Source organism: Protopterus annectens, chromosome 16.part0 (genome assembly GCF_019279795.1).
Source record: "Protopterus annectens isolate FY-2018-M chromosome 16.part0, PAN1.0, whole genome shotgun sequence".
In the NCBI taxonomy this organism is placed as follows: domain Eukaryota; kingdom Metazoa; phylum Chordata; order Ceratodontiformes; family Protopteridae; genus Protopterus; species Protopterus annectens.
Window position 1 is genome coordinate 10,693,209 of NC_056750.1, and position 20,960 is coordinate 10,714,168.

The window sequence follows — 20,960 nt, forward strand, 5'->3', positions numbered from 1 at the left end:
AAAAGGTTGGAAAAGAAGGGCTGAGTAACTCCTCATAAGCTCACTTCCTTGCATTTAAGAGAAGGGTCATTAAGAAAGTTGTTACTCTTCAGTGGTGTGCGTGTGCATGTGTGTGCGTGTGTGTGTGTGTGTGTGTGTGTGTGTTTGTGTGTGTGTGTGCGTGCGTGCGTGCGTGTGTGTGTGTGTGCGTGTGTCTGTGTGTGTGTGCGTGCGTGTGTGCGTGCGTGTGTGCGTGCGTGTGTGCGTGTGTGTGTGTGTGTGTGTGTGTGTGTGTGTGTGTTATGAGGATTATGGAGCTGTTAACAAGCAGTTTCCTGTGGTCAAGGATTTGATTCCATCAGTATCCACTGCAGTTGTTTCCAACATTGATTTTGTCAGTGGCCAGTTTGGGCCACAGTTTCGGTCAGCTGCTGCTTTGTTCAACTGATTTGCAAGACTGCTTTTCACTGTTGGAACTGCTAGCCCTTTTGTGGCAATTGTGTGAATGTGGAGTTGGTATAAATACGTAAGGGGATATGGGGGCAAAGCCTCCACATTGGAGGTGTTTTCGGTGCAAAAATATATGCGTGTGTATATGTGTGTGTGTGTCTATATATAATGTGTGTGTGTGTGTGTGTGTGTGTGTGTGTGTGTGTGTGTATAGACACACACACACACACACACACACACACACACACACACACACACACACACATGTATACATACATGTGTCTTTGCTCAAGACTGGCATTGGTGAATTTTACATACTGGTGAGAGCATTTATTGACTCCAAGTATCATCAGATTGAAATTGCAGGTTTTAATGAATTTTGAACTGACAATGTGAGGAAACTCAGTGGCTCCGTCTGTTTTATGGGAAGGTTGGTCCCCTACTAATGCAGAGTCATGAAGCTAGGGTATATGTATATGTATGTAAAGGTGGTGTTGGGGTGCAGGTGACAAGCCAGCACCTGACAAATGTATTTGCTTTTTGATTTTCTAATTATTTTTGAGACAGGACTGGTGTCACTAATGTGTAAAAGTCAGACAGGGTTCTTATTAAATGTTGAACTGTGAAGCTGTTCATAGGTGTGTACTATGCTAATGGCCCTGGGACCTTTACAAGCCTAGCCCATAGGATTACCCTGGCATAGTGCCACCCAACCTTCGTTCCCAGTGCCTCTGTCGAGTAGAGCCACTGCAGTGATTCCAGTGGAAAATTTTCTATTTCCCATCTGCTCATCGAGATTTCTCTTGAAGAGAGTCAGCTAGGTGCTCTGATTGACATGTATGGGAAGTCTATTCCATAGCATGGAGCAGTCTCTGGGTTATGAACCTGTCCCTCCAGCACATTCTGTTGATTGTGGTAATCAGGTTGAGGTCTCTGGAGCGTGTGGTGCAAAGGATTGGGATTTCTTTATATGTAGCATTTCTAACAGAGCTGGGTCAGACCAGGAGCAGCCCTAGGCAAAAGAGCTCCACGGCACTCTCAACCACACCACCTGGTGCCCCCATCCTGGTCTACCTACACCAAATAAACACTGAAAAAGCACCCCTGCTAGAACGGCGCCCTAGGCGGCTGCCTAGTTGGCCTATGCCTATGGCCGGCAATGGGTCAGACATGGCTTTGTAAGTCAAGCAGAGATCACCTCTAAGTAGGCGATATGAGACAGGGAATAGTTGTTTTTTGAGTCTGTCCATATAGGACAAGTATTTAAGGCCTAGGATCCTCTTTGTGAGGTACTATTCTGGCATCTTCACTTGTTGCAGGAGTCTAGTGAGGTACATGACAAATGGGGCATTGTACTCGATGAATGGCCTGAGAGAAGACTAGAGGGAGACAATGACTTCTTTCTTTCTGTATGCAAAACCCTTAGTAATGAGATGTGCCACATAGAAGGACTTTCTGACCACAGTGGCAATGTGGTGATCAAAAGAGAGGTTGCTGTCAGCCTGTGTTCCCAGATTTCTTATAATGCCTTCTGTGTTCAGTGGACTACCATCGATGTGTTAATTTATAGGAGCCAGGTTTTTCCCAAAGGGTATAACGACACATTTTTTGGCATTGAGCTTAAGGCTATGGTTTTCACACCAATCGTTGGTCTCAGTGAGGCCATTCTGTAGGATGTCAACTTCACTTGGGGAGTTAATAATAGCTCCCAGCTTGCAGTTGTCTGTGAACTTTGTCAGCCAGAGTCCCTTCATGTTGGCCTGGACTTCAGAGAAGTAGAAACCAAACAGGAGAGAACCCAGGACTGAACCCTATGGGACTCCACTCGTGACTAGTCGGCAGTCTGACTTGGAATCAGCTACTTTCACACTGTGGGTTCTATCTGTGAGCCAGTTTGCAACCCACCTAATGATATAGGAGTTGATGCCTAGCTTAGTGAGTTTTTCCTATGATTCCTGATTGGGGAATGGTATCAAAGGCCTTGGCCAGATCAAGGTAGGCTGTATGAATCACCTTGCCTTCATCCACAGCTCTGGTGACTCACTCAAAGAAGTTGAGCAGCATGATCTACCCTTCACAAAACCAAACTGTGTGGGATCCAGAGTTTAGAGAGTCCCTATATCCTTGTTTGTTAGGTCCATGATGATGCGTTCCATAGCTTTGCATATCAGATTCATCAGGCTAATGGGGCGATAGTTCCCAGGGTCTGTAGTTGCTCCTTCTTTGTGGAGAGGGATGACTGTAGCGGTGTGCCATTCAGTAGGGATAAAGCCTGAGATGAGGCTGTGACTGAACAGGGCACACAGGTGAGGTGCCAGTTCACTCTGTAGTTCATGTAGAACACAGCCAAGGATATTGTCAGGTCCCATACAAGCTGTTGTTGAATTGTAGTCAATTTAAATTAGGTGTAGGTAAGTGAGATGTATAAATCTTAAACTCCTGGCTACACCCTGAGATGGGAATATAGCAATGCTAGTAGACACTCGGAATGTACAAATGCTAGCAGACACTAGGAATCTACCAGTGCTAGCATACACTCAGAATGTACCAATGCTATCACGCACTTGGAATGTACCAATGCTAGCATACACTAGGTGGAGTAGTACTAGAAGCTGTATATACAAACAAGGTGGAATAATAGCTCTTGCATGGCATTTATTAAATAAATGTGTTTATTCTGAATCACTGAGTAAGCAGTTATTTTTGTTAATGTCAGGGGCTTTGTAGATCACTATAAAAGGTTCAGCATTTTAGACTACTGTGTGAGTTATTGTTTTTCTGGAGCAGTAGGTTGCCCTTTTCCTGTATTTTGATGATTTGTCCTTTATACAGTGTTTTAGTCAGTGTAACTTTGGTTATTTATAATTTGTGTGTTAAGGTATGTGTTTTGTTAGGTGTTGGTATGGTTATGATGTGTGAAGTGTTTTGAGTTTTCATTGTTGATGTGTGTAGGTGTTTTTTTATATTGTGTGCATCTCCACTACTGTCTTTGAAATATTGGTTCCCATTATTAGCAATGATGAGATTTTTTAATGTTTTGATGTGTGTGTGTGTGTGTGTGTGTGTGTGTGTGTGTGTGTGTGTGTGTGTGTGTGTGTGTGTGTGTGTGTGTGTGTGTGTGTGTTCAAATTAGATTTTTGTTCCTGAATGCCAATGCATTGTATCAGCTGGTAGACACCCCCACAAGAGTGAAAATATCCTGGACCAGGTCCTAACCAATATGAGTAGCCACTGTAACACCCCTACAGTATCATCATCTTTGGTAAGATCTGACCATAAAGCAATCACTTTTGAAGTTATCATCTCTCCTGACACCCCCCCTCCCCCGCTTTGCCAGGGGCAAACAAAAAACTTTTCCCAAAGCTGACTACAACTTTCTGAGAGCAGGTATAAGCAGCTTTACAGTCACCATCCCTTCAGTTGAATCAAACATTAATGTCCAAGCCTACACCAAAAAAACTATATGAGCACCTGTATAGCTGCATGGACTCAGTAGTACCTGACAGGGCCATATCATCTTCCTCATGGAAGAGTAAACCTGTCTGGTGGACAGCAGCAATAAACAGACTCTATAATGAAAGGAAAAAAAATTGCTGTCCAGGACCAAGAAAGAGCAGGTGCCGAGTTGGAAACAATCTCTCCTTTGTCTGAACAAGCAAATAAGGTCACTGGTGAAATCCTCTAAGGCTAACTTTAAGTCCAAATTGGCCACATCCAGAAAGGACAATCACAAGACCTTCTTCACATATGTCCGCAATCTCAAAGGTAACTCCCAAATCTGCTCTGAATTGATGGTCAAGAATACCACATACACAAATGTCATAGATGTAGCCAACCTGCTGGCAGACAACTTCACCCCCCTGTCCCCCCATCAGTAAACCAGGGCATCCACAGCACCTGCCCCCCTCATCATCAGGGAGCAGGTCATTAATGCCCTCTCAAAGACAAAAAACACAGCCTCCATGGGACCTGATAACATCCCTGGCTGTGTCCTACATGAACTCAGGCAAGAGCTTTCACCACCACTAGGCACCCTATACAGCCAAAGCCTGTGCACTGGCTTTGTCCCAGTAGAATGGTGGACAACCACTGTCATCCTTCTGCACAAAGGTGGAGTGTCCACCAACCCAGGCAATTACAGGCCTATCAGCCTACCTAGCCTGATCTGCAAGGTCATGGAATGCATTACCATGGACCTTATAAACAAGGACATTGGCAACCTCCAAATGCTTGATCCCATCCAGTTTGTTTTTGTCAAAGGGAGATCATGCCTGTTAAACTTGGTCACTTTCTTTTGAAACAGTCACCAAAGCCATGGATGAGGGCAAGACAGTACCTTGACCTAGCCAAAGCCTTTGACACTATTCCCCACTCGGGCATAACAGATAAACTCTCCCAGCTAGGCATCAACCCATATGTTACCAGATGGGTAACTAGCTGGCTCACTGATAGAACCCACTCATTAAAAATAGGGGAAGCCACATCTAGTAGTAGACACGTAACAAGCAGCTTACCCCAAGGATCGGTCATGGGGCCTCTACTGTTTGGGATATACTTTTCTGAAGTGCAAGCCAAAACCAGTTTTCTGTGGCTGACCAAGTTTGCAGATGACTGCAAGCTGGGCGCTGTCATAAATTCCCCTAGTGATGTGAACATCCTCCAAGAGGGCCTTAATCAAATTAATGACTAGTACCAGAAGCATGGCCTCAAACTGAATGCCAAGAAATGCATCATGGTCCCCTTTGTGGAAAATGGTGTCTCCACTAATTATCACATTAATAACAACATACTAAGCACACAATCAGTCGTGAGGGACTTGGGCACCCAGGTTAATAGCAACCTGATTTTGACCACCATGTTGCCTCCATTGTATGGAAGGCTTTCTACATGGCCCACCTCATAAGTAAGGGTATTTCATCCAGAAACAAGGAGGTCATAACATCCCTGTACTCCTCTCTTATCAGACCTATTATCGAGTACAATGTCCCCTTCAGCATGTACCTTGCCAAGCACATGCAGCAGTTGGAGAGACCACAGAGGTTCCTAACCAGGAAAATCCAGGGTTTCAAACACCTATCCTAGACAAATAGGCTGAAACCCTGTCCCTCTACTCAGTCTCATACAGACTGCTCAGAGGTGACCTGTGTCTGGCATACAAGGCCATCTCTGACTCAGCCTTGATGGAGTTGCTGCATATCCATAAGTCAAACTCCACTCACGCAACCCACAATCAAGGTCTCAACCTGGTCTGTGACATTAATAGAACTTGTCAGTGAGATAGATTTGTGTCCCAACGATTCCCCCATATGTGGAATAGACTTCCTCTTCATGTCAAGCAGAGTACCTCACTAGCCCTCTTTAAGAGGAACCTGGATGACTGGATGAGAAACAGAAAATATACCCTGGGATCCCACATGTGTCCCTGCTGGACAGGGAAAACAGATACTGACTTTGTGGGAACATGGGTGAAATTCCTGGCTAGACTTATAAGGGCCTCCGGGCCAATAGCCTAGTATCATCCTATGAACCTATGAACTTATGAATGTGTGTTTTCAATATGTATTTCTGTTGTTAGAAGTATTGGACTTGTGTGCCTGTATGTTTGCTTATTTACCTTAATTTACTAAAATTAAAAACTAATCCATGTGGACCTATTTCAGGCTCATCCCATATGTGAAAACAAAACAATGACAGGAAAATTCACAACAAAATTTTACAAGCAGAGATTGAAAAGGCAATATAGCTGCAAAAATACATTCAAAGTGCAAGTATGCCAACATTAAAACAAGTACAGTGATAAGGAAATATTTACAATACACAGGTGTATACAATGTAACAAGCACATACTTCAGTTAGAGACTGTATACAATGTAACAAGCACATACTTCAGTTAGAGACTGTATACAATGTAACCAGCACATACTTCAGTTAGAGACGGTATACAATGTAACAAGCACATACTTCAGTTAGAGACTGTATACAATGTAACAAGCACATACTTCAGTTAGAGACTGTGTAAATAATACATCACCCTGGGTAGTGAGGAGATGAAAGAGCAGGTAGTAAGTACAATACTGGTAGTGAGGAGATGGAGTAGGTAGTAAGTACAATATGGGTAGTGAGGAGATGAAGGAGTAGGTAGTAAGTACAATACGGGTAGTGAGGAGATGGTCTTAACTGTTATGTAAAGCAGTGATGCTTACAGGTTTAAAACTCATCTTTTAGATGAGACTCTAAACTGGGGTTCCATTTGCATGAGTTGGTAGTAGCTCAGGTAGATATAAAAGATCCCACAGCACCTATTGAAAAGTATAGGGGAAGTTTTCTGATGCCCTGGAAAAATTTCCCTTAATAATTAAATACCACCTGATCAACGACAGACAGATAAACAATTTGCTGAGGTAGTACTCCTGTATTTGATATTTTATGTCACAGTGAACATTCAGTGCAGTTTTCCTTCAACAGTAATTATAGTTATCCTGGTTTAGTAGACATATTGTATGTACCAGTGTGAATCCGGTGTTGGAGTGTGGTATGATATTCAATGGTTAGTTGCCTGATGCAGTTCTGTGGTGTTTGCTTGTAGTTGGGGATATGTGGGTAAAGTGCCGGCATGCCTTCACCTGGTGTAGTTTTATGGTATGTGTGTGGGGAGTGAATAGACCTCTGTGTGACTGGCTAGCTTGACATGGTACAAAGACTATTTCTAGGGTAACATTGTGACTTGTCACACCACAACACTACTACAAAATGTCAGTCATGTGAGCACTTGTATGATAGATGTTTGAGGGCTGTGCCATTCTGTGTTAAAATGCAGTCATGAGTGGTCATCTGGGTACAGTTGCACTGTGATAAAGTCAGCCATACTGTAAATGTGGTAAGCTGCTTTACGTGCTGTTCCACACCTGAACTGAAATATCCATTTTGTTTTGTTGTTTCGTCATGTAAATGATTAGCATCCTGGCATGTACTTGCCCAGGGTGGGACAGAGAGAGCGGCATTGTGAAGGGGATGTGGCTTGGAGAGCAATTTGTAAGGGGTTTGGGCAGAGATCAGTGTGTTGATGTGGGAGTGGTTTGGTGGGGCGCAGCAGACTGGGAGATGTGAGTACAAATCTGAAAATCCTGGCTGCACCCTGTTCATAGACTCTTGCCTTATCACCTGTGCTGCACAGAGTTACCTTATCAACCATGCAGGATAGACCCTAACCGTATCACCTGTGCAGGATAGACCATAACTGTATCTCCTGTGCAGGATAAACCCTTACCTTAGCTCATGTGCTGCACAATCCCTTAATTTAGCACCTGTGCTGCACAGACCCTTACCTCAGCACTTGTGCAGCATAGCCCCTTACTTTAGCACTTGTACAGCATAATCCCTTACCTTAGTGCCTGTGCAGGACAGACCCTAACCTTAGCACCTGTGCAGGACAGACTCTTACCTTAGCACATGTGCTGCACAGACCCTTACCTTAGCACTTCTGCAGCATAGCCCCTTACTTTAGCACTTGTACAGCATAGTCCCTTACCTTAGCGCCTGTGCAGGACAGACCCTAACCTTAGCACCTGTGCAGGACAGACTCTTACCTTAGCACATGTGCTGCACAGACCCTTACCTTAGCACTTCTGCAGCATAGTCCCTTACTTTTGCACTTGTACAGCATAATCCCTTACCTTAACACCTGTGCAGGACAGATCTAACCTTAGCACCTGCGCAGGATAGACCCTTGTCCTAGCACCTGTGCTGCACAGACCTTTACCTTAGCACCTGCGCTGCATAGACCCCTACCTTATCACCTGTGCTGCACAGACCTTTACCTTAGCACCTGCGCTGCATAGACCCCTACCTTATCACCTGTGCTGCGCAGACCATTACCTTAGTACTTGTGCAGCATAGTCCCTTACTTTAGCACCTGCGCTGCATAGACCCCTACCTTATCACCTGTGCTGCGCAGACCATTACCTTAGTAGTTGTGCAGCATAGTCCCTTACTTTAGCACCTGCGCTGCATAGACCCCTACCTTATCACCTGTGCTGCGCAGACCATTACCTTAGTAGTTGTGCAGCATAGTCCCTTACTTTAGCACCTGCGCTGCATAGACCCCTACCTTATCACCTGTGCTGCGCAGACCATTACCTTAGTATTTGTGCAGCATAGTCCCTTACTTTAGCACCTGCGCTGCATAGACCCCTACCTTATCACCTGTGCTGCGCAGACCATTACCTTAGTAGTTGTGCAGCATAGTCCCTTACTTTAGCACCTGTGCTGTAGCGCCTATCATGATGCCATAATACCTTCTGCAGTTCATGCCTGTGCTGCAAGATGAATGCTTATCCTCAGCCTTTACAATGCACTACATCACTCAGCCTCTGCTGAGGATCACTTTTGCAGAAGAAATCCTACAAATATAGTCAAGCCACAGTTAATTACTAGATCCTGTAGTGTCCATGTCACTACCTCGTGTCAGGTCATATGTGCTGCAGTCCAAGCTTTATGCCTCTGTACTGTGGAGTTTGTGATAGTTCTGTCCTTTATTAATCACACTTCAGTAATCAGCATATTTTCTTATATGTTTGCATAAACAGTACTAAATGTTGTTCCCAACTGATAGTATTGTCCAGAAAACGTACTTCTTATTAAAATTCTTCTCTCTGATGCTGTTCCTAATTTATAACTTTTGGTACGTGAAAATGGAAAATATTTTTGTAAGAGTCCCAGAAGATACAAACACACTTCCTCCCTGTTTTCACTGATACTGCTACAGAGACAAAATAAATAGTAAAGATCACTTTCTTCATTTAAAAGACAATAATTTATTTTACTTCAAGATGACGATAGCATTTTTTGCTCTGTCTTATTTTCACATTGCTGTACCACATAAACTAATAACTGAACTTATAAACTAATAACCAAACTTAAAGGCAAACATCCCCCTCTCACCCATATTTGTCTGGAAACGTTGAACGTTTACTTACTTGGCGTTCTTTTGGTGTAGAGACAGCGCTCTTTGTGATGCAATGAAGAAAATAAGGTCTGTCTCCAAGTCCACAACAGTTTGTTTCATGGTATTCTGAGAAGGGCTAGTGCTCCAGTTCTTAGTGTAGAGGGCGTAGACACTGTCAGCTGCCTCTGGGTCTTTGTCAAGTGTCATTCCCTTGATTAGGTCATATATCTCTTCCCTTCAGAAAAATATAAAAAAAATCTTGTGATATTTCAGCTTTGTAATTGTTTTGGTAAATCTGATTTAATCAAGATACATGCATCTTTAGCTAAACATCTTAGTACTGTAATATTTTGGCTCCATAAATAGCCTATATATTCTAAAAAAGCGTACAAGGGAAAAAATCAAGCTCTCAGATTTGTGTATTTTTTTGTTTTATATCAAGAGTTATGTGAACGAAAATCTGGATTTTGTAAGTGTTTCCTAATTAAATCAATAGGCACTTTTTCCTTGCTGACATTCATTTAATCTGCTGTTCATAAGATTCTTGTAATTAATTAAAATTATACAATAAAACAATATTATCATTAAAATGTCTGCATACTGATTGGACAATTCAGTTTGTCTGACAGTTGGCTTAGAGCTTTAAGGACCTGTTAATGAGCTGTTTCCTGTTGTCCAGTGGTGCAAGGTTTGATTCCCCAGCCTCCATTAAATAACTGTGTGACTCTGCACAAGTCACTCAACCAGGCACCACTCAGGCTGAGTGTGAAAAAGGTCCATGGAGATCAGTGCTCTACCCCAGGCAACAAATAAATAAATTAGAGCTATCATTGTAAATTGAGAGATACTAACAGGAAGTTGCATTGATTCACTTTCTCCATGCTGCTGCTAGTGGGGAAATTAAAATGTAAAAAAAAAAATTCCCTGTCATCAAAAAAATTGGTCTGTGTAGCAGAATAATGTAATATATTAAAATAAAACAACAATGACAAAAAAAAAAACTGACAAATTTGATGGTGGGGAGCCTGTACAAGCAGCTCTGCAGCATATGTTACAAAGCCTTACTTACTGTATCAGAAATTATTTAGTAAATTCATTTCTGAGTTATACGCCAGAAAACAGTAATTGCTATAAAGAACATGCCAACACGTACACTCTCCATAAAAAGAAAAAAATACTAAAACAAACTTGTGTATATAAATAAAGCGACAGCATAATGTTGTACAGTGACAGAACATGTGCAGTGTTTACCGTTAATGTTCCAGACTGCTAGAAGCAGGCAAAGAACACTAAAGTCCTTTTATACAATGACATTATTTAGAAAAGGTAAACCATGTTTTTCTTAAATAATGTTATTGTATAATAGTAGTAATCCACACTTGAGTGGGGGTGACACAGAATTTGCCCACAGTCGGCTCTGTTTAATCACTTGGGCTTCACCCTCATGATCAAACCATGCCAACTGTGGATAAATTCTGCATTACTCACACCCAGTGTGAATTATTACTGAATTAACAAGTAGATGTATCTCATTTAATGAGAAGTATAGAAAATTACCTTTCCTTTTCCTTCATTTTCAAACAGACATACACTTTATGGAACTAGTAAAATTAATGTCTACTGTTTGCATTCTAACCATGAAAATGTAATATGTATTTTTGAGCAGTGTTCTATACCATCAAAAACATTTAACAGCATCATTATACATTTCCATTATATCCACTAGAGCAGCTCTGGGTGGTCCTTTGCCTATAATGCCCACCTAAGTATTAATTCTTCAGTAAAGTATAGTAAATATGTATTGTGCTTTTAAGTATGGGGCAAAGAGACTGTTATGTGGGAATATTCTGACAAAAAGTTAGTCAGGAAATTTATGTGTATTAGCTAATGAATTTCCAGTTTAATGATGCATAAAACAAGAGTGCTTGTTCAGAGGAATTTAGGAAGTTAGTTCTTCATTCTGATGACCAATAAAGAGGTAAACAAAAACTTAGGATTGGAGTTCAGCAGCCCCAAGACCTGATTTGGAGTTGTACTTAATAGAAATAACTGCTTTACAAAGCTGGACTCTTGAGTCTAGAAGAGACCTGCAACCTCGGACGTTTTATAAAAGTGGTCCATTGCTGGAAGGCTGTATAGATTGTGTATAAATAGTAGAGGAAACTCTGAGGGTACTGCTTTTGTTTATTTTAAAAGCCAGTCGAGCTGTTGCTTTTTAAATTTTCCTTATGGATGCACTAAATAAGATATATATATGTGTGTGTGTGTGTGTGTGTGTGTGTGTGTGTATGTGTATGTGTATGTGTATGTGTATGTGTATGTGTGTGTGTGTGTTTAAAGTGCTGCGCCCATTGCTTCTTTAAGCTTACACTAGTGGTGTGTGCACAAGCAGTTGGCCAGGGACTTGCCATATACTATTCCTCATAACATCTCTGCTGCCAAGTGCATGACATTTTGCGCTACTAATACCTATGAAGCTGTTGCCATTATTTTCCTGATGGTGGCACTGTAGGATGGCTGTTGAAGATGGCCACTTAAGAGACATGCTCACATCAGGTGGAGTGTTTGGGAGTGTGGCAGTGTAGTGAGAACTTAGTTTCACCTCAAAATGAAGCAGTGGATCTATGGGTAGATGTAGACAAGTGGGGAAATGTTTGAGGTTCCACTGAGATGAGTTGTAAAGGAGAGGCAAAGTAATTGGTCAATGGCTGGAGAGGTAAAGATGGAAAGAGGGAGGATGTGGCCTGCAGATGACGGTCAGTGAATAACGAAAGTGTGGACATGTGGTGTAACCTATCTGAAGTCATGAAGCAAGGGAATAGAAAGTAAGGCCTTGAAAGTGAGTAAAAGGGGAGGGGCTAATAATAAAGATGGCCACTTATGAAAAAAAGCTCACATCAGGCAGATTGTTTGAGACACAGAAGGCAACAAATAAAGTTTGTCTACTTGGGGAGTAAGTGAAAAATAAAGACAGTACTGCTAGGCCTAGGGACAGAAGTGAGAAAGGAGGATGGATAAGAGATTAGTGGGTCTGGAATGTACTGGAAAGGTCTATTTACATTTAGAGTTATAAATAAAAAATGAATACAACGTACAAACTATTTGCATGGGAAGACATAGAAGAAGGAAACTGAGGGATAGTCTGGCCAGTCAAGAAACTAGGTATAGTGTGATTTTAAAGAAACTCGTTGCTACTGCAGCAGTAGTAGTGGCTATGCAAGTCATTGTGGGATATATACAAAAAGGGACAACACAGTGAATCAAGCAAAAGCTGTAGAAACAAAAAGTGAAAGTAGACAGACTGGTGGAGTAAGTAGGAAAACATAAATTCATAGGAATTTCAAGGCAACGAGAGTCTCTCAAATAGGACTAATCCAGTTAGTCCCTGGGAATATTTGAAGATGCCCATCAGATAATCCAGTTAATGTTTGAGGGATAATAATGTATCACACTGCTTAATCTGCTGGGGCAGTTTATTCCGGAGATGTATCACACTGCTTACCCTGCAGGGGCAGTTTATTCCAGAGATGGGGAGGTGCTGTGTAATGAATTGATCTCTCCATAAAATTATATTTATTTGCTGGTGAAGGTTTAGGTTCCTAGTTCTTGTCTTTTCTAAGCTATTAGACTTGCAAAGAAAAAGGGGGTTAAGGACAACAGGGTCTCTAATAGCACAGAAGGCAAGACCCCAGCTCTCCAATCAAGAGTCTATAAGTTATTAAGTAAAGCAATAAATAATACAACCAAGAATCCAAAGGAAGGAGGCAGAAGTGAAACCAAGATTCTTTTATTCCACAACAATGAGTGCTTTCATCCAAATTACATGGATGGGCATTTTCTTGACAACATCTTTGTATTTTGGAATGACACTGAGGAGAGATTAAGTACAATTATTTTTTTTATTTTTATATACTACAACTGATGTCCTTAAGTTCACCATAAATGTACAAGTTGATTGTGTCAACTACCTTGATGTCTCAATTCTCAAAAACAAAAATGTAAAGTGGTTTGAATCTACTAACTAAAGAAAACCGACATACTCTTAATTTCCTATTGCACTTCAATAGTTGGCACCCCATGCATCAAAGAAAATCCTTAGTAAAAGGACAGTATGACAGGTTAGCATGTATGGTATCAGATGAGATTGGATTTCAGGAAGAATGCAAGAAGTTGATGGACATGTTGTTAAGGGGGGTACACTGAAGTCTTTTTTTGTTGGACATTTTGAAAGAAGTTGAAACTAAAAGATCATTGGGGCATTTGACTCCATTGCTAGGGGTCATGGCCACAGGACAAGCTAATATCTCAGAAAAGGGATACAGTATGGGAAAAACAATTTTCAGAGAGCATTAATTCTGCTTTTTAATACCACCTTTACAATATTAGATCCATAGTTCAAAAGAACTGGAACATTTTCACGGTAGATCCAGAATACACTGAGGTTGTAGGTGAGGGCCTCCAAATAGTTTATAAAAAGATGTCTGATTTAAGGGATTACCAGAAAAGGCAAAAACCTGCCATGGCCATTGGTAGGATGGTTAAGTGTGGTCATTGTACACAATGCAAATATATTCAGCAAGGGTCCAGTTTATGGTTGCAGAACTATGGTGAAGTTAAACTGAAACAGAAATATAATTGTGACAGCAAAGGTACTATTTATGTGGCGCAGTGCCAGTTTTGTAAAAGTTTCTATATTGGAAAAACTAAATGGATCCTGAAGCCTAGAATTTATCAACGCTGTTATGATAACTCTACACATGATGAAAAGAACGTGCTTTACAAACATAAAAAATATTGCAATCACTCGTTTAAGTTTTTTGTTATTGATCATGTTGAATTGGGGCAATGGGGGTCCTTTTGATTACTTCCTTGAATATAAAGAGTGGCAACTGAATTGCAATGCCACAGTTTATCCTGGACTGACTGAAATGGTTTCTGTCAGTAGTGTCCTTAGATTAAAAGCAGCTTATGTCATTTAAAATGGCAATACACAATGTTTTTAAGTGAATACAGTGTTTTTATACATATGCAAAAGTTTACTTGTTTTATATTTTATGTATTATACTTATTTGTTCAGTATGTCTTTAAATGTGGTCAATTTAGATAATTACATAATCATTCCAATTAGATTTCTATTGGATCAGTTAGGCCTAGGTAGATATACAAGATTTCAGTGTCTGCTGTTTGTTATTCTGATAAAGTCCTACTTTGGACGAAAGTGCACAATTTGTAAGAAATAAATACATGTGGTGGTTTTCCGAGTACATCTTTCCTTTCATTCAACTGATGTTGCAGACTGGTTTAGATCCCTAGACCAAGTATTTCGCTGCTACATGTGACATTCATTCCTAAGAGTATAGCTCATTTTGACCCTGGACTATTTGACCCCAGTAGTAAGAGATTCCAATAGTATTCCTGTAAACCATTAAATATAAGAATATAAAATTACTACATTAAAAAAATGAGAACAACATCTACAGAAAAAAAAACTTGATTTAAGACATCATATAAACTAAGAAAAAGTTAAACTTGGCAAAAATCACTACCATAACTAACATTATTACATGACACAACAAGATACAATTAATGATTATGAGTCAAAAACAGAAAATGTATTGCGACTATAAAATAATGAAAAAATACCTGCTAGAAGTATTTTTACAAAGAAAATGTATTCCAAGCATAAAACCATAAGCGCCTTCAAAGTAATACAACATGCATTATGATCCATAATCAGTAAAAGAGCCAAAATAAGGTTGCACAAGTTCTTCCCAACAGAATAAAAAAGTAACTAGTGCCATCTACTGGTCTGATTTAAAATAGGAACAATAAAATTACTATTAAGCAAAAGGCATTATAAGTAAAAATAACTTTAAAAACAGCACATGCATAAATAGTCACTGACAAAATGTCAAAAATTACCTCATTACATAACATTAATAATATTTAAATATTAAATAATAGGTTAAATAAATTAACAATTACATATTAAAATATTTTATATATTAAACTATGTAAAATTCTTGATTAAAATATTAAGTATTAAAATGCTATTATTGAATTTAATCGGGACACTGTTTATTGAATTTTTGTGTGGTTGTTTATTTATTGCATAACTGGGGTCAAATCATCCGGGGTCAAACTGTCCCAATAAATATTCTCACAGACAATAAATGTAAGTTTAAATATGAACGTGTATACAATTGCACTGGGGTGGAATCATCTTCCATTCCTAAGTCTCAAATTGTGGCACACTGATTTTCTGTCATGTACACTGTGATGGATCATTGGTCTATTTCATATAATTTGTATGTAATTTTACTATAACCATAAAGTTTTATTGTAAATTATTTCATTATTTGTATGTCTGAAGATTTTTCTCGAAGTGATTCCAGTGAAAATGAGATTTCACAGTTCCCATATGGGCATTAACTGTTAACAAATGCAATGAAAATGATCAGTTAATTAGTAACTTAGCTAATTAATTGAATGAAGCCAAGAGCCTGAGGGTGAGTAGCCACTATTATTGCAAGGTTTCATTCTTCATTGTGTTCTACACACACACACACACACACACACACACACACACACACACACACACACACACACACACACACACACACACACACATTTTATTTATTTATTTATTGTTTGTTTGTTGACCAGGTAAGTCCAACTAGGCTAGCAACCTCTTTTCAGGTGCGACCCTAGGCGGTATTTATACTACAGGGGAAATTTGTCCATGGCACTGTGGACTTTCCCCTACTCATCGTTGTTGTAAGTGGGACACATTTTGCAGACACACTTCCTGTTTCCATTCCAGGTGCAGAGGTGGCCTGGAGAAACAGGGAGGCAGGTGGTGAGAGGAGGAGGTAATGGAGTGGTGAGAGAAATGGAGAAGAAAGCAAATATCAAGACGAGATAATATGTGCAGGATTCTAAGGAGATGTTCCAAAAAAGTCTATTTGATGGAGATGAGTCAGCAAATAATGGATGTATAATTACAAGCTTCTAGTCGGGAGAGTTGCAGGATGAATTACTTAAAGAAAAACTGATGCAGACTGAGGCAGAAAATGAAAGAAATGTTTCTTGGGGGGAGATTATGGAAAAACACAAAAGGAGGATGCAGAGAAACTCTTAAAGTATAGTGGTGAGATGGAAAATTTAGTATCAAAACTCCCAACTAGAAACAAGGTATAATGAAACAACTCGGACAACAACCTTGCAGGCAAGGCTAACTGGTACCACTGGATTCAAAGGAAATAAAAAAAATGAGACTTATTTAGCACTTTTGTCCTTTCTTTTTAATACACACAGAACTTAATTCAGAAATACATTCACTTACAAACGTGCCACTGATTCTAAAGACAACCACAAAGCATTCTATAGCTATGTCAAGAATCTCAATGGCAACACTCAGATCTGCTCTGAGTTACAGCACAATGGCACTAAATATACAGAACCAACTGATATTGCCAACATCCTGGCAGATAGGTTCAGTGCTAACTTTACCCCTCTCTCATCCCCTAAAGGGCCCATCTCTATACTGGAAGAATGCAAAGTACCTGTAATCACAGCTGCACAGGTAAAAAAACACACTCTCCAAAGCCAAGAACCCAGCATCCATGGGACCTGACAACATCCCAGGCTGCGTTCTACATGAACTACAGAGCGACCTGGCACCCCACCTAAGTACCATGTTCAATCATAGCCTCACCTCAGGCTTTGTGCCCACTGAATGGCACACAGCAACACTTATCCTACTCCACAAAGGGGGAGCCACCATGGACCCCAGGAACTACCTCCCCATTAGCCTGATGAGCCTGGTCTGCAAGGCTATGGAGCATATCATCATGGAACTTATAAACAATGACATTGGTAATCTCCAAACTCTGGACCCTACCCAGTTCAGGTTTGTAAAAGGAAGATCATGTCTCCTAAATCTGATAGACTTCTTTGAAGCAGTCACCAGAGCTGTAGATGAGGGTAAGGTGGTACACACAGCCTATCTAGATCTCGCCAAGGCTTTCAACACCATCCCCCACTCTGGAATTATAGACAAACTCACTAAATTAGGTATAAATCTCTATGTCACAAGATGGGTTGCCAACTGGCTCACTGACTGAACCCACACTGAGAAAGTAGCAGACTCTAAATCCAACTTCAGACCAGTGACAAGTGGAGTACCACAGGGTTCAGTCCTAGGTCCTCTCCTGTTTGGTATCTACTTCTCTGAAGTACAGGATAACACAGAAGGTCTTTGGCTAACAAAGTTTGCAGATGACTGCAAACTAGGAGCCGTAATCAAATCTTCTAACAATGTGGACATTCTACAAAAGGGCCTCACTGAGACAGATGCCTGGTGTCAAAGCCATGGCATCAAGCTCAATGCCAAAAAGTGCATTGTCATTCCTTTTGGTAAAAACTCTGTACCCATGAAGTATCACATAGGCGGTAGTCTACTTAACACCGAAAGTGTGATAAGAGACCTTGGGACACAGGTGGACAGTAGTCTCTCCTTTGATAATCACATCGCCACAGGAGTCAGGAAATCCTTCTACATGGCACACCTCATCAAAAAAGGTTTCTCATTCAGGAAAAAAGAGGTCATTGTTACCCTCTACTCATCATTCATTAGACCCATTATAGAGTACAATGCCCCTTTTGGTATGTACCTCACAAGACATCTACAACAACTGGAAAGGCCACAGAAATACCTCACAAAGAGGATTAATGGCCTTAAACAGATGCACTATGCAGACCATCTCAAAAAACTCCAGCTTTACTCTGTCACATATCGTCTACTCAAAGGCGATCTCTGCCTAACATACAAAGCTATGTCAAACCCAGAGCTGCTGGACATGCTCCACGTAAAGAAATCCCAATCCCTCTGAGCTACATGCTCTAGGGACCTAAACCTTGTCACCACAATAAACAGAACATGCTAGAGGGATAGATTCCTGTCTCAGAGACTTCCCATACTCTGGAACAAACTAGCTATCTATATTAAACAAAGCTCCTCATTAGCACTCTTCAAGAAAAATCTTGATGATTGGATGGGAGATAGGAAATTCACCCCAGGTATCACTTCTGTGGCTCTGCTTGACAGGGGTACAGGAAAATAATTTTCTTGGGTGGCAAAAGCCAGGGTACTGTTTGGCTAGGCTTGTATAGCCTAGTACCTACCTATGAACATATGAACCTATGAACTCACAGTTTAAATACCCCTTTCCCTATGACATAATTTGAAATTAACCAATAAATATTCAACATAAATTAATCACATGATTATATTTCTTTTTTCTAAAAAACAACAAAAACTTTACTAAATATATATACTATTGCTTAATAAAATATTATGCTAATTTCAATAAACACTTGTAACTGTAACTCAAACTTGTAATTTTGCTTAACTGGAGCTTTTCTCCCCAGGCCTCCATTGAAAAAGGACTTGTGTCCAGTGAAACTTTCCCAGTAAACAAATGTTAAATAAATAAATTTAATATTAAGGTTTTCATTTATAGCAGGGAACTTGTTGGCTCTAAGAAAAACTTGCAATTTAAGTTCCCTGGCTTCTAAAACATTATTCCATCCATTAAATTCAACAACTCAGCCTGTTCCAAAACAAAAAAAAAAATTAAACTTCCTGAAGGTAGAACATCTAATACTGTGTTTTGCTAAAGCATTGGTGCAGTCCTGTTATTTTATAGCCTTGATATGCTCCCTAATTCTAAATCTTAATTCTTTTGTGCTCTTCCCTACATAGTACAGTGGACAAGTACTACATGTAGCTAAATAAACTATGTTAGAACTATGACAATTGTATCTCCCCTTTACTGTAATAGTACATTTTAAATGCTGAAAGTCGACACTACTCATATTACTAATAAACTTACATTGTTTACAGTTGGCACAAAGAAAAGTGCTGATTGTATTTCCAAATATTTTATTGTCTCTAATAACGTCAATTTCCAATAACTTTTTAATGTTAAAATATTTTTTGTAAACAAACTGTGGGACTCTGCCAATAATTCTGATTAAATCAGGGTTTCCCAATACAATTTTCCAATTAGTCTTTATAATTTTTTTAACCTCCTGTCTGTCAATAGTCATAGATATTGGAAAGCTAGACTTTTATCACAAACCTGATTAATTTCATTTGGAACCCTTCTTTCATTCTTATTGAAAGAAATAGCTTTATTCAAAATGGGGAGAGGGTGTTTGGTGCAGCGATGATCAATAATTTCACATTCTATTTTACCCAGTTTTTGCCTACAATGTTGATTGATGTTAGCATGATTGTAAAGGAAATTATGAATATGTGTAAATAGATTTGTATGTCTATATATTTATAGATTAGTGGATATTTGTAAATACGTTGTAAATAAGAGCTCTTTTGTGTATAAACAGAGGACCCCTACTCTTTTTGATAGATGTCATGGGATCTTTTATATCCATCTGAGCTACCAACAATTCAAGCATACAGGGCCTTGGTTTAACATCTCATCTGAAGGACAACATATGCAGAGTGTATCACCCCCATGTGGTGTACTGCAGTGTCAGCAATCCATTTGGCTGATGCGGTTAAAAAATATATATATATATATATATATATATATATATATATATATATATATATATAGTGTGTGTTTGTATGTGTGTGTGTGTGTGTGTGTGTGTGTGTGTGTGTGTATATATATATATATATATATATATATGTGTGTATATATATATATGTATATATATATATATATATATATATATATATATGTATATATATATATATACACGCATGTGGCACACACACACACACACACGTCCCACACATGAATGCACAGCACTCTGCATAACCATCCAGTTTGTAAAATACCCTGTATTACATGCTGCATGAGTTTAATGCATGTTATGTACTACGGCTAACATATGTATAGCTGCTTTGACAGCTTGCTGTTTTCTTCTGCTTCCTCACTTTTTATATCATATTCTGGTGTGTATGTTTTTAGTGTGTATAACATTTTTGTTAACTTGCATCTAATAAAAATATTATTGTATTGCACTTTTTGGGTGCTTTGCACAAAAGCTGTGCAATATACTATTGATATTTATGATCCTTATTGTACTACATACTGTTATATACCGACCCTTTCTTGTATTTATCAGTTCTAGGCACAAAAATGCATGAATGTCTTTTCACTGTATTTATTTATTTATTTATTGACATTTGTTAACCAGGTTTGTCCAACTGGGCTTGTGGCTCATTTTCAGTGGAGATCCGAGGAGAAAAGCTCCAGTAGTACATTTTTAAACAAGTACAATTTTAAACAATATTGATATAATAGCAGTTATAGCAAAAAGATTCACATATGTTGGGTTACATGCATAAAGTTAAAGTTGCATTAAACGAAGCTTAGTAACATAATTTTACATTGATATAGTTCAATAGGTCAACAATAAAAAAAATTTTGTTTGTATAAAATTATGCAAATGCATAGTAGACACATTGGAGAGAGAGGTGTAATGAGGTACTAAGTATGGTCCTTTTGAGGGTACATAAATGGAAGGAAGACTAGGTGGGGTCATGGCAAGG

The 20,960-nt window shown here is 39.5% G+C and overlaps 1 protein-coding gene across 1 annotated transcript in view; it reads right to left on the reverse strand.

The window, feature by feature from the left end:
- LOC122791049 (bile salt-activated lipase-like) overlaps positions 1–20,960 on the reverse strand; it is a 299,760-nt gene that overhangs the window by 89,274 nt on the left and 189,526 nt on the right. The window contains exon 9 of the mRNA XM_044058827.1: positions 9,405–9,608. Within this exon, the coding sequence (XP_043914762.1) occupies positions 9,405–9,608 (204 nt within the window). The remainder of the gene's footprint in view (positions 1–9,404; positions 9,609–20,960) is intronic.